Genomic DNA, 15,128 nt, shown 5'->3' with positions numbered 1-15,128 from the left:
GGTTAAAATTTGACCAGCAATTTCTCATTTTTACAACAAAATTTACAATTTACATTTTTTTTTAGGGACCGCCTCACATTTGAAGTCAGTTTGAGGGTCTATATGGCTGAAAATACTCAAAAAATACCATTCTAAAAACTGCACCCCTCAAGGTGCTCAAAACCACATTCATAGTAACATAGTAACATAGTTAGTAAGGCAGAAAAAAAACATTTGTCCATTCAGTTCAGCCTATATTCCGTCATAATAAATCCCCAGATCTACGTCCTTCTACAGAACCTAATAATTGTATGATACAATATTGTTCTGCTCCAGGAAGACATCCAGGCCTCTCTTGAACCCCTCGACTGAGTTCGCCATCACCACCTCCTCAGGCAAGCAATTCCAGATTCTCACTGCCCTAACAGTAAAGAATCCTCTTCTATGTTGGTGGAAAAACCTTCTCTCCTCCAGACGCAAAGAATGCCCCCTTGTGCCCGTCACCTTCCTTGGTATAAGCAGATCCTCAGCGAGATATTTGTATTGTCCCCTTATATACTTATTCAAGAAGTTTATTAACCCTTTAGGTGTTTCATAGCAGCAGAAGCAACATGGAAAGAAAAAATGAACATTTAACTTTTCAGTCCAAAAAATGATCTTTTAGCAACAATTTTTTTCATTTTCCCCAAGGGTGAAAGGAGAAACTGGACCCCGAAAAAAGTTGTCCAGATTGTCCCGCGTACGCCGATACCCCATATGTGGGGGAGAACCACTGTCTGGGCGAACGACAGGGCTTGGAAGGGAAGGAGCGCCATTTGACTTTTTGAATTAAAAATTGATGATGTACAATAACAAATTGTATTGTGGTACCGTGTTAGCCAGAAAAATCGATGTGAATACTTATCTGCCCAATGATGACAGAAGGGGGAGGAGGGCAGCGAAGGACAGGACAGGACGAAGGGGAGGAAGGACTGACGGCGGCGGCAGATCGCCGCTGTCAGATCGGGGTCTCCAGCCATGGACGATGATATTGCAGCATCGGCCATGGCTAGATTGTAATATTTTACCAAGTATAATAGGTGAAATATTACAAATTGCTCTGATTGGCTGTTGAAAGTGAAACAGCCAATCAGAGTGATCGTAGCCACGTGGGGGCAAAGCCCCCCCTCCCCCCCGGGCTGAAGTACCACTCCCCCTGTCCCTGCAGGTCTGTGGATTGGCACAGACTTTCATGACGCATACGCTGCGTCACAGGTCAGGAAGGGGTTAAAATGTCTGGTTTTCTTGGATACACAAAGGACGGCGCTGGACCAGAAGGATGCAAAAAGTCAATTCTACTTCTTCATTTTCACAATCTTTGGAGAGTACAGTAGCCAGCCACCAGCACCAATCATAGTCACAGGTCACATCACCAGTTATGTCATCCATTGCCAATCTTGTGCTGCCTTCTACCACTTCATGGACTTCAGTGTCTTTGTTTGGGTTCTGCTTCCTGTAACCGATGTAACAAACTCTCCTCCTCCTCTTTGTAGTCCTGGTTTGTACAATACATGAACTGGATGTTAAGAATATTTTTCTCCCTCCATTTGAAAAGTTGCCTGGGTGTTAAGATTTGGTGTGAATACGGCCTCTGGAGACACGAGCTGCTGGCCTGTCAACTGCTCTGCATTCACTGTCTACCCTTGCTCATTCTCAGGTTGAGACCTAACAAAGCTTCCTCCTCTGTCCTCTCCTGCTTCTAAGTTGTCACATAATAAAATAATACAGTAATATCTAAAAATCATGGATTATTTGGTAAATATAGACCCCACACCTTTACACCACAGACTGAACAGATCTGAAATCAAGATTTTCAAACTCACACAGTTTTATTTTTTAACCCCTTAGCGACCGCCGATACGCCTTTTAACGGCGGCCGCTAAGGGTACTTAAACCACAGCGCCGTGGAAAAAGTAAATGGCGCCCCCCAGAGTCGGATTTTCTCCGGGGTCTTGGCTGCCGGGGGTAGCCGAGACCCCAGAGAACATGATTCGGGGTTTTTTTAACCCACCCCGCATTTGCGATCGCCGATAATTAACCGTTTACCGGCGATCGCAAAAAAAAACCGCGATCTCTTTTTAATTTCTCTATCCTCCAATGTGATCGCACATCGGAGGATAGAGAAAAGGGGTCCCAGGTAGCCCCCCAATACTTACCTATCTCCCCCAATGCTCCTTGTGGCTCCCGGTGGGCGCCGCCATCTTGAAAATGGCGGGCGCATGCGCAGTGCGCCCGCCCCCGCGAGAATCTTTGGGGTCTCGGCTGCCGAGGGTAGCCGAGACCCCAAAGAGCATGATCGGGGGTCGGTTTTAGCGACCCCTGTTTTGCGATCGCCGGTAATTAACTGTTTACCGGCGACTGCAAAAAAAAAAAAAAAGCTAAGCAATTCTCTGTCCTCTGATGTGATCGCACATCAGAGGACAGAGAAATAGGGGGATTCAGGGACCCTGCCATACTCACCTGTGTCCCTGGATCCTCCTGCTGCTCCTCCTGGCCGCCGGCATCTTCTGGGCAAAAGAAAATGGCGGGCGCATGTGCAGTGCGCCCGCCATCTGTCTCCATCTGCCGGCCGGCAGGAGAAGAGCAGTTGGGGCTAAAATTAGGGCTAGGGTTAGGGCTAGGTTTAGGGCTAGGGCTAGGGTTAGGGCTAGAGTTAGGGCTAGGGTTAGGGCTAGGGTTAGGGCTAGGGTTAGGGCTAGGGTTAGGGCTAAATTTAGGATTAGGGTTGGGGCTAAATTTAGAGTTAGGGTTGGCGCTAAATTTAGGGTTAGGCTTCTTTCACACTTACGTCGGTACGGGGCCGTCGCAATGCATCGGCCCGACATACCGACGCACGTTGTGAAAATTGTGCACAACGTGGACAGCGGATATAGTTTTTCAACGAATCCGCTGCCCAATCTATGTCCTGGGGAGGAGGGGGTGGAGTTACGGCCACGCATGCGCGGTCAGAAATGGCAGATGCGACGTACAAAAAAACGTTACATTGAACGTTTTTTTGTGCCGACGGTCCGCCAAAACACTGATCCAGTGCACTACGGACGCGACGTGTGGCCATCCGTCACGATCCGTCGGCAATACAAGTCTATGGGCAAAAAACGCATCCTGCGGGCACATTTGCAGGATCCGTTTCTTGTCCAAAATGACGGATTGCGACGGATGCCAAACGACGCAAGTGTGAAAGTAGCCTTAGGGCTAGGGTTAGGGTTGGGGCTAAAGTTAGGGTTAGAGTTGGGATTAGGGTTTGGATTAGGGTTGGCATTAGGGTTAGGGTTGGCATTAGGGTTACGCTTGGGATTAGGGTTAGGTTTGGGATTAGGGGTGTATTGGGATTAGGGTTAGGTTTGAGGTTAGTGTTGAGATTAGGATTAGGGGTGTGTTGGATTTAGGGTTTTGATTAGGGTTATGGTTAGGGTTGACATTAGGGTTGTTTTGGGGTAAGGGTTGTGATTATCGTTAGGGTTAGTGATTAGGATTATGGATCGGGTTGGGATTAGGGTTAGGGGTGTGTTGGAGTTGGGTTGGAGCTAGAATTGGGGGGTTTCCACTGTTTAGGTACATCAGGGGGTCTCCAAACACGACAGCCAATTTTGCGCTCAAAAAGTCAAATGGTGCTCCCTCCCTTCTGAGCTCTGCCGTGCGCCCAAACAGTGGGTTACCCCCACATATTTGGCATCAGCATACTCGGGATAAATTGGACAACAACTTCTGGGGTCCAATTTCTCTTGTTACCCTTGTGAAAATAAAAACTTGGGGGCTACAAAATCCTTTTTGTGGAAAAATATATATATATATATTTTTTATGACTCTGCATTCTAAACTTCTGTGAAGCACTTGGGCATTCAAAGTTCTCACCACACATCTAGATAAGTTCCTTGGGGGGGTCTAGTTTCCAAAATGGGGTCACTTGTGGAGGGTTTCTACTGGTTAGGTACATCAACGGCTCTCCAAACGCGACATGGCGTCCAATCTCAATTCCAGCCAATTCTGCATTGAAAAAGTCAAACGGCGCTCCTTCACTTCTAAGTTCTGCGGTGCGCCCAAAAAGTGGTTTACCCCCACATATGGGGTATTGTCGTATTCAGGAGAAATTGCATAACAAAATTTATGGTTACATTTCTGTTTTTACACTTGTGAAAATAAAAAAAAATGGTTCTGAATTAAGATGTTTGCAAAAAAAAGTTAAATGTTCATTTTTTCCTTCCACATTGTTTCAGTTCCTGTGAAGCACGTAAAGAGTTAATAAACTTCTTGAATGTGGTTTTGAGAACCTTGAGGGTGTAGTTTTTAGAATGGTGTCACACTTCGTTATTTTCTATCATATAGACCCCTCAAAATGACTTCAAATGTGATGTGGTCCCTAAAAAAAAATGGTGTTGTAAAAATGAGAAATTGCTGGTCAACTTTTAACCCTTATAACTCCCTAATAAAAAAAATTTTGTTTCCAAAATTGTGCTGATGTAAAGTAGACATGTGGGAAATGTTATTTATTAACTATTTTTCGTGACATATCTCTCTGATTTAAGGGCATAAAAATACAAAGTTTGAAAATTGCAAAATTTTCGCCATATTTCCGTTTTTTTCATAAATAATCGCAAGTAATAGCGAAGAAATGTTACCACTAACATGAAGTACAATATGTCACGAAAAAACAATCTCAGAATCAGCGGGATCCGTTGAAGCGTTCCAGAGTTATAACCTCATAAAGTGACAGTGGTCAGAATTGCAAAAATTGGCCCGGTCATTAAGTACCAAATTGGCTCTGTCACTAAGGGGTTAAAATATGATCCCATCACGATCCCAGCTTGTCTTTTGGTACAGATGTGGCTAGGCGCATAGCAGGCACATGTGCAGTTTTTGAAATTTTTAAATTAAACTTTTTTTTCAGAAATGCATTTTAAAGTTTTGCATTTGCGTTCGCATGGGTAAAATATTATCAAAGATACTCTTGTGACATTATTATACATTTTTATAATACCATTTATTCCATGGCGCTTTACATGTGAATACGGGGCAAATATAGACAAATACATTAAACATGAGCAAAAAACAAGGCACACAGGTACATAAGGAGGGAGGACCCTGCCCGCGAGGGCTCACAGTCTGCAGAAGATGGGTGAGGATACACTAGGAGAGGGTAGAGCTAGTTGTGCGGTGGTTCAGTAGGTTGAGGATCATTGCAGGCTGTAGGCTTGTCGGAAAAGGTGAGTCTTCATGTTCTTTTTGAAGGTAGGCGAGAGTCTGATGTGTTGGGGTAGAGAGTTCTAGAGTATGGGGGAAACACGGGAGAAGTCTTGGATGCGGTTGTGGGAAGAAGAGATGAGAGGGGAGTACAGAAGGAGATCTTGAGAGGATCGGAGGTTGCGTGTAGGTAGGTACCGGGAGATCATGTCACAGATGTATGGAGGAGATAGGTTGTGGATGGCTTTGTATGTCATTGTGAGGGTTTTGAACTAGAGTCTCTGGGCGATAGGAAGCCATTGAAGGGCTTGGCATAGGGGAGGAGGCTGGGGAATAGCAGGGAGACAGTTAGATTAGTCGGGCAGCAGAGTGTAGGATGGATTGGAGTGGTGCCAGAGTGCTAGAGGGGAGTCCAGAGAGTAGGAGTTTGCAGTAGTCAAGGCAGGAGATAAGGGCATACACTAGTGTTTTGTGGTGTCGCGGTAAAGGAATGCGCGGATCAGGGAAATATTTTTGAGTTTGAGATGGCAGGAGGAGGCAAGGGCTTGGATATATGGCTTGAAAGAGTGGGCAGTGTCGAGGATCACCACGAGGAAGCGGGCGTGTGGGACTGGGGAAATAGAGCAGCCATTGACATTGATGGATAGGTTAATATATACTGTAATGTAGTGCATTCGACCAGTCAATGGTACACCAACACTGACTTATGATGAGTGACAGGCCATTGTTGCCAGCAGACCCAACCATTAGCACTCTGCGAACAGGTCACAGCGGTGTCAATGGGTATAAGGTGGGAGTACCATGCATCTGCTAACAATATAGATGTCACTGAGACTATTAGTGGTATCTAAAGGGTTAAGCCCCCACAGTTGGTCTTAACAAGGATTGTGGCCAATTCTATACCCCCTGCTTTATTGCCTCATGGGGATGCTATATTTTTACGGTACTGGGAATATGGACTTTTAATTATAACTATAAAAAAAGGTTACCACTAGTGATGAGCGAGTATGCTCATTACTCGAGTTTTCCAAGCATCCTCGGGTGTTCGAGTAATTTGGGCGTGCTCGGAGATTTAGTTTGTGTTGCGGCAGCTGCATGATTTGCGGCTGTTAGGGAATCCCCACATGCATTCAGGCTAACAGACAGACAATCCCCACCTGTATTCAGGCTGTCTAGCAGCCGCAAATCATGCAGGTGCGGCGACACAAACTAAATCTCCGAGCACGCCCAAAATACTCAGAGACCACCCAAGCATGCTCTTGAACTCAAGTAACGAGCATACCTGCTCATCACTAGTTACCACCAATTACCATCCATAGACATAGGTTAATGTCACTTTGACTTTACTAAGGATAAGTTTACTTTAAAAAGTTTGAAAGAAATTGGATACAGTCTTAAGAGACCACGTAGTGTTACACACACTTTCAGGGGAATTGCAGTGAATCAAATTTGGGATAAAAATTTTGTAATGAGCGCTCTCAAATTTCAAAAGTTTCGCTCATCTCGAGAATGACTATAGTTGCGGTCAAGTGTGAACATTGCCCCATTCTGGTAATGCAGCTATTAGACCGCCATCTGTGTATAGTTTGAGTAAAGATATTATAGTATGTATTAAAAGTACTCACACTTTGCGGTCATTGAGCAGCATGCCATTCATGGTCTTTATTGCCCGATTGGCAGCTTCCTGTGTTTCAAAGTGAACAAAACCATATCCTTTTGATCCGTTTTCATCACAAACCACCTAGAAGATGGGATTTTAGTTTCAACAAAAAGCAATGAAAATTCAGGCTTAGGACAAGCATTTTGTTATGAAGACTGCAATTAATGTATTCAGTGGATTCACCACTGCACAATCTGTCTTTTACATGTGTATGCTTAACAGCTGGTGGTGGCTGCTACACATTGGTAAAATTGATCAAAACTGACAGCAGGAAAGTCCATCGGGTTACTGCTTCCATTTTTGCCATCTGATTGCTATAGGCAACTATGCCACTTTCTATTTCACCAGTTCTGAAGAATCTCTACACGCATGGCTGTGTTACAGCTTCATACACCCCATAGAATGTAAGTCCGCAAGGACAGGGTCCTCACCCCTCTGTACCAGTCTGTCACTGTAAACTTGTTTACTGTAAACGATATCTATAACCCTGTATGTAACCCCTTTCTCATGTACAGCACCATGGAATTAATGGTGCTATATAAATAAATAATAATACAGAGTTGTATGAAGTCATAAGATAGTGCTTACAGAAGTGTATGGACGTACTGTACTGCGGAACTCATGCAAGGAGTATGAAGTTTCTTTTATTAGTTGCATGTCATGTGAATATGCCAGTAAAAATTTTTGTATTGCCCATCGAACACCTCCATACAGAGCTTGTCATCTCATGACATGTTGCTTTTGTAGAGGCTTGAACCCCCCCCCTTCAAGGAGTATTATCAACTTTGGAAATTATTCCTTATTCTATGGATAGGGGGTAACTTCCCATTGGCTGGGGATGTGACCACTGGGAACACCCACTAACCCTGAGAATTTGAGTTCTGAAAATACCCGTGTGAATGGAGAGGTGGTCAATCATGGGCACCTTGGCTCCATTCATTCTTTCCCGAGTGCTGAAGTCCAGACAAGTGCTGCACTCGGGTATCACCGGTGGTCCTACTAAGAATGAAAATGTGCATGATCAATAGAGATGGGTGAATCCGAACAGTAAAGTTCTGTGTCCGTACCGAACACCTACTGTTCAGGCATGGACACCGAACACGGCCTTTACCAGGAAGTCCGTGTTACTGTTCAGGTTCGGCTGCCCTAACACCGGGTGTTGGTCGCGCCTACAAGACACCTAGCTTATCTAAACTGTATCTCCAGACATGTATTATGGCGTGGGACAGAACGACAGACAGGTATGGTATATTGTTTTTTTTTTATTTTAGTTTTATTACAGGAGAATGAGGGCTTTGGTGGAATAGGTGTTAGGTGAGTATAACGGTGTTTGTTCTTTTTAAATAAAAAAGTAAAAGTGTGTTTTGTTTTATTTCTAATAAAGGGGTTTATTCTGGCTGTGTCTTTATTTACCATACACTATAAGATTAGTAATGGATAGGTGTCATATATGCCGTGGGCTTGATGTCACCAGACAACACGAAATTTACATCAACCCCATAGATATTAAATCCCACTTGCCACCACTACAGGGCAAGTGGGAAGAGCCAGATGCGCCTTTTCTGGGCGCCTGCAGGCTGCTATTTTCAGGCTGGAGGGCCAATATCCATGGCCCCTTACCAGCCTGAGAATACCAACCCCCAGCTGTCTGCTTTAGCAAGGCTGGTTGTCAAAAACGGGGGGACCCCAAGTTTTTTTTTTTTTTTATTCATTTAAAAAATATGGCATGAGGACACCTCTATTCTTGATAACCAGCCTTGCTGAAGCAGACAGCTGAGGGTTGCAGCCCCCAGCAGTGAGTTGGCCGGCTGGTTATCAAAAATACAGGTGAAAACTCGTGCAGATTTTTTTCAAATATGTTTTTACAGCGCAAGAGCCGGCTAACGAATACACTCATCAGCCGCTCTTGCTCTCGCTGTTATTAGCGGCAGCAGGCGTCGGATGATGGGAGCTGTGGTCTCATCAGCTGACATCAGTGACCGGAGGTAAACTTTATCCCGTCGATCACAGATGAGCGCTCACACTGTCTGACCGGCATTGATGATTTTACCGCCTATAAGAAGCGGTGTTTGCTGCGCTGTCATGGTCATGACAGCGTTGCAAACACTGGATATTTGGGCCCCTTGTTCAACTGAATGGGGCCCGGGTTCCCGAACTTTTTGGAACTGTTCGGCAGAACCTGAACATCCAAGTGTCAGCCAATCTCTAATGATCAATACTACTCAATCCACACAGGAATCTTCAGAAGCCCAAGTTCTCAGGCTCAGTGGAGGTCCCAAAGGTCAGCCCCCAGCAATCGGTAAGCTATCCTACAGGTTAACTTCCAAACGTGACAAATACCACTGTAGTACGACAAAGCCTGGAAGCGATGCTGCTGTACAGCTTCCTGCACATTGCAGTTGAGGAAAGAAAGACTGTAAAAAAAAAAAAAAAAAAAAACTTTTAGTGAATCAGATGAAACATTCAGGCTTACCTTACAAGATAAAATGTTCCCAAATGCAGAGAAAGTGTCATACAGAGCTTTGTTGTCAATAGACTCATCGAGATTCTTGATGAACACATTGCCCACACCAGATTTCCGAAGCCCTGGGTCTCTCTGAGACCACATAATACGTATCGGCCTGCCTTTGATGACCTCAAAATTCATTGTGTCCAAAGCCCGCTCAGCTAGAAAGAATAAAAAAAGTTGGCTTTGTATAAAAATATATTTCCACGAAGATATTACATTCTCCAACGGGTGTTGTCACCAAGCACTTCAGGATTTCCATATGATAAAGTGCCTAGATACGCAGGTCTGAAGAGAAAACAAAAGTGTACACTTACCATCCGCTGGCTGCTGGAAATTGATATAAGCATAGCCAAGGGAGCGGCGCGTAGACATGTCACGGCATACTCTGATGGACATTATCGGGCCAGCTGGGGAAAACTTCTCATACAGCATTGCTTCTGTAACATCGGTATGCAGATCACCTACATACAGTGAGGCCAATGGGTATCCCGCCCCTGTTGCATTCATGGTTTGCTAAGAAAGGATTTAAAGGTTAAAAATATTCAAGAATCCAATTCATCTCATTTTGGAAGAGGTGTCATGTGACCATTGTCGTTGGGATGACATTTATACTTGAGGCAGATTTTTTGCAGAACTTTTTCTGGGTGAAATCTGTTCTATTCATCAGAGTTGGGTTCTTGCAGCAGCAATACATGGATTTCACTCACATAAGAACAGGCCAGGTGAAGAAACTTCAGCAACAAATCTATTCACATGGGGCAACAAAAAATCTACACCAAATTGCGTGGATTTCACTACATTAGGTCAGCTTCACACATTCAAAGTTTGTATGTCCCCAGCAATGAGTCTCCTGACATGAACTTAAATGAGTATTCTCAAGTTTTGAAATTATCTTCTATCTATGGGACAAGAGAACTTCTCAATCACTGAGGGGATGATTGCTAGGTTTTCCAAAGATCCCGAGAACTAGGGCTTGCGTGAAAAGTGGAGGGATGATCATGTCCTCTGCTGCTCTGGGAGTGAAGAAGACCAGCTAAGCACAATGGTCTGCTATCTGCGACTACTCTAACCCCTTCATGACCCAGCCTATTTTGATCTTAATGACCTGGCCTTTTTTTGCAATTCTGACCAGTGTCCCTTTATGAGGTAATAACTCAGGAAAGCTTCAACGGATCCTAGCGGTTCTGAGAGTGTTTTTTCGTGACATATTGGGCTTCATGTTAGTGGTAAATTTAGATCGATATTTTTTGCATTTATTGTGAAAAAAATTGAAATTTGGCGAAAATTTAGAAAATTTCGCAATTTTCAAATTTTTAATTTTTATTCTGTTAAAAGAGAGAGTTATGTGACACAAAATAGTTAATAAACAACATTACCCACATGTTTGCTTTACATCAGCACAATTTAGGAAACAATTTTTTTTTGCTAGGAAGTTATAAGGGTTAAAATTTGACCAGTGATTTCTCATTTTTACCACAAAATTTACAAAACCATTTTTTTTTTTTTTTTTTTTTTAGGGTCCACCTCACGTTTGAAGTCATTTTGAGGGGTCTATATGGCTGAAAATACCCAAAAGTGACACCATTCTAAAAACTGCACCCCTCAAGGTGCTCAAAACCACATTCAAGAAGTTTATTAACCCTTCAGGTGCTTCACAGCAGCATGGAAGGAAAAAATGAACATTTAACTTTTTAGTCACAAAAATTATCTTTTAGCAACAATTTTTTTTATTTTCCCAAGGGTAAAAGGAGAAACTGGACACCAAAAGTTATTGTACAATTTGTCCTGAGTACGCCAATACCCCATATGTGGGGGGGTACCACTGTTTGGGTGCACGACAGGGCTCGGAAGGGAAGGAGCGCTATTTGACTTTTTCAATGAAAAATTGGCTCCAATCTTTAGCGGACACCATGTCGTGTTTGGAGAGCCCCTGTGTGCCTAAACATTGAAGCACCCCCACAAGTGACCCATTTTGGAAACTAGACCCCCCAAGGAGCTTATCTAGATGCATAGTGAGCACTTTGAACCCCCATGTGCTTCACAAATTGATCCGTAAAAATGAAAAAGTACTTTTTTTCATACAAAATTTCTTTTAGCCTCAATTTTTTAATTTTCACATGGGCAACAGGATAAAATGGATCCTAAAATATGTTGGGCAATTTCTCCTGAGTACACCGATTGCTCATATGTGGGGGTAAACCACTGTTTGTGCACACGGCAAGGCTCGGACGGGAAGGAGCGCCATTTGACTTTTGAATGAAAAATTAGCTCCAATCGTTAGCGGACACCATGTTGCGTTTGAAGAGCCCCTGTGTGCCTAAACATTGGAGCTCCCCCACATGTGACCCCATTTTGGAAACTAGACCTCCCATGGAACTAATCTAGATTGGTGGTGAGCACTTTAAACACCCAAATGCTTCACAGAAGTTTATAACGCAGAGCCGTGAAATAGGGATTTTTGTGTTACTCACCGTAAAATCCTTTTCTCCGAGATGCTCATTGGGGGACACAGGACTGTGGGTGTATGCTTCTGCCGCCAGGAGGCTGACACTAAGTAAACTTAAAAAAAATTAGCTCCTCCTCCGTCGTATACACCCCGACACTGGCTACCGGAGAATCAAGTTTGGTGCAAAAGCAGTAGGAGAACAAAAAACAAGAAATAATATAACAGCGTAAATACAGAAAACTTATGTCTAGAAAAGATCCTACTGACTAACAAAATCAGATATAGCCAAAGCAGCCATCAGGCTACCAGGGAGGGAGCTGTGTCCCCCAATGAGCGTCTCGGAGAAAAGGATTTTACGGTGAGCAACACAAAAATCCCTATTTCTCCTTCGTCTCATTGGGGGACACAGGACTGTGGGATGTCCTAAAGCAGTCCCTGGGAGGGAAATTAACTCACCAGTATAATTATCCAGATAATGATTTTCTATAAGTGCGCCACCACCGCTTGAAGAATCCTTCTACACAGACTTGCATCTGCAGAGATCTGGGAGTGGACATTATAATGTTTGACAAAAGTATGCAAACTAGACCAGGTCGCAGCCTTGCAAACCTGTTCTGCTGAGGCCTGGTGCCGAATGGCCCAGGAAGCCCCCACTGCTCTAGTGAAATGAGCCTTGATTCCAGCCGGAACCATCACACCCTTGGTGTGATAGGCCTCCTGAATGGTAGCCCGTATCCACCTGGCCAGGGTGGATTTTGAGGCCGCACAACCCTTCCTGCGACCTTCCGGAAGGACAAAAAGCATCTGTCTGACGAAACGGAGCCGTTCGGGCAATGTATCTCCTCAGTGTTCTTACCAGATCCAACGTATGGAGAGCTTTTCTACACGGTGCGTAGGCGCCGGACAAAAAGAGGGTAGAACAATATCCTCATTAATGTGGAATGAGGAAACCACCTTCGGCAAAAAAGAGGGTGCTGGTCTGAGCACTACCTTGTCCTGATGAAAACGTAAAAAGGGGGTACGACAGGAAAGAGCTGCCGGCTCTGATACCCGCCTTATGGAAGTTATGGCCACTAAAAATATGACCTTCCAAGAAAGGAGCGTTAAGGAAATATCTTGAAGAGGCTCAAAGGGAGCCTCCTGCAAGGCCCTTAAGACCAAATTAAGGTCCCAAGCTTCCAAAGGAGTCTTATAAGGAGGGACCTTATGAGCGACTCCCTGGAAAAAAGTCTTGACCTGACGGTTAGTAGCAATCCTGCGCTGAAAAAGGACTGATAAGGCCGAGATCTGCCTTTTAAGAGTACTTGGAGCAAGCCCGGACTCCAGGCCTGCTTGAAGAAAGGCTAGAATGTTTGGGATGGAAAAACGCAAAGGAGGCAGCCCGCGCTCTCTACACCAAGAAAGGAAAGCTATCCAAGTGTGATGGTAGATTCTGGCCGAAACCGTTTTACGTGCACTGATCATGGTGTTTGCTACCTCTTGGGAGAACCCTGCCTGAGTTAAAACCCAAGTTTCAACAGCCAGGCCATCAAACGTAGGACCCCTGAGTTCTGGTGGTAGATCGGCCCTTGAGATAGAAGATCTGGCCGATCGGGGAGCCACCATGGAACCCCAGCGAGAAGCTTTACCAGGTCTGCATACCAGGTCCGTCGTGGCCAATCCGGGGCGATAAGAATAGCAGGTACTCTCTCTGACTTGATTTTCTTGATTACCCTCGGGAGCAGTGCCAGAGGCGGGAACAGATAAGGGAAGTGAAATTGGTTCCAAGACAGTACTAGCGCATCTTCAGCGATTGCCTGTGGATCTCTGTACTGAGAGACAAATCTGGGTACCTTGGCATTGCCCTTGGATGCCATTAGATCCACGTCCGGAGTCCCCCAATGATGGCATATCTGCAGAAATACCTCGGGATGGAGAGACCATTCCCGGAAGCTAGACCCTGACGGCTTAGGAAATCTGCCGCCCAGTTTTCTTCACCCGGAATGTGGACTGCCGAAATCACAGAGTGATTTCTCTCTGCCCAGAACAGTATCTGCTTTACTTCCTGCATGGCTGCCTTGCTGCGGGTGCCCCCCTGCTGATTTATGTAGGCCACAGCTGTGGCGTTGTCCGATTGAATTCGGACAGGGCGACCTGCCAGAAGGTGGTGGAAATGTTGCAAGGCTAGCCGAACTGCTCGAATCTCTAAGAGATTGATGGGGAGGGCTGATTCCTGAGGAGACCAGCGCCCTTGAGCTGTGTAGTGAAAGAATACTGCTCCCTAACCCAGGAGACTGGCATCTGTTGTGACCACTAGCCAATTGGGCTTCCCCCTGAGTAGGGATGAGCTGTTTAGCCACCAAGAGAGGGCCTGCCTGACTTGGAGAGACAACCGAAATCTGCGGTTGAGGGAGAGTGGATTTCTGTTCCACACTGCTAGGATTGCTTGTTGGAGAGGTCGAAGATGAAGCTGTGCAAATGGAACTGCCTCTATAGTTGTAACCATCTTTCCTAACACCCTCATGCAGGACCGGATCGTATGAGAGTACTGTTGCTGAAGATTCCTCACTTCCCGCCGAAGGGCTAGGACCTTGTCCTGGGGGAGGATTGATAGGGCTTGAGAGGTGTCTAAGATCATGCCTAGAAATGAGATCCTCCAAGATGGTTGAAGGGATGACTTCCTTAAATTTATTAGCCAGCCTAGATGAGAAAGGGTGTCTAGAGTGAAGCCGACATTATCCCTGCAAGATTGAAAAGTCGACCCTTTGATCAGCGGATCGTCTAGGTATGGCAAGACAACTATGCCCCGGGAGTGCAGAATGGACACCACAGTTGCCATGACTTTTGTGAACACCCTGGGAGCGGAGGCCAGCCCGAAGGGCAAAGCCGTGAACTGGAAGTGCAGATTGTTTAAGGCAAACCGGAGAAATCTTTGATGAGGAGGAAAAATGGGAATATGTAGGTAGGCATCCTGAATGTCTATTGAGGACAAGAACTCTCCTTTTCCAGTGAGGCGATGACTGACTGGAGCGATTCCATCCGAAAGTGACGAACCCGGACAAACCTGTTTAAAAGTTTTAGATCTAGGATAGGCCTTACTGTTCCGTCCTTTTTGGGGACTACAAAAAGATTGGAATAAAAGCCCTGAAACCTTTCCTCCCTTGGAACAGGAGAAAGGACTCCGCTGAGACGAAGGGACTCTCTGGAATTGTACAGGTCTTGTCGGAGGGACTCGGACCTGGGAAGACGGGATGGGAAAACCCAGGGATGAGGCAGAAGGACCAGCTCTATCTTGTAACCTGAAGATACGAGCTCTCCCACCCACCGGTCGTGGATCA

The 15,128-nt window shown here is 45.1% G+C and overlaps 1 protein-coding gene across 2 annotated transcripts in view; it reads right to left on the bottom strand.

Moving 5' to 3' along the window:
• Window positions 1-9,872, bottom strand: part of LOC138664784 (embryonic polyadenylate-binding protein) — a 148,990-nt gene extending 139,118 nt beyond the window's left edge. For both annotated transcript variants that reach the window (XM_069751756.1, XM_069751757.1), the window contains exons 1-3: window positions 9,680-9,872; window positions 9,330-9,523; window positions 6,822-6,937 (exon numbers count right to left, since the gene is read on the bottom strand). In XM_069751756.1, the coding sequence (XP_069607857.1) occupies window positions 6,822-6,937; window positions 9,330-9,523; window positions 9,680-9,872 (503 nt within the window). The remainder of the gene's footprint in view (window positions 1-6,821; window positions 6,938-9,329; window positions 9,524-9,679) is intronic.
• Window positions 9,873-15,128: the final 5,256 nt, after the last annotated feature.

This window comes from Ranitomeya imitator, chromosome 2 (assembly GCF_032444005.1).
Source record: "Ranitomeya imitator isolate aRanImi1 chromosome 2, aRanImi1.pri, whole genome shotgun sequence".
Taxonomy (NCBI): Eukaryota; Metazoa; Chordata; class Amphibia; order Anura; family Dendrobatidae; genus Ranitomeya; species Ranitomeya imitator.
This window is presented reverse-complemented; position numbering and strand designations above follow the sequence as displayed.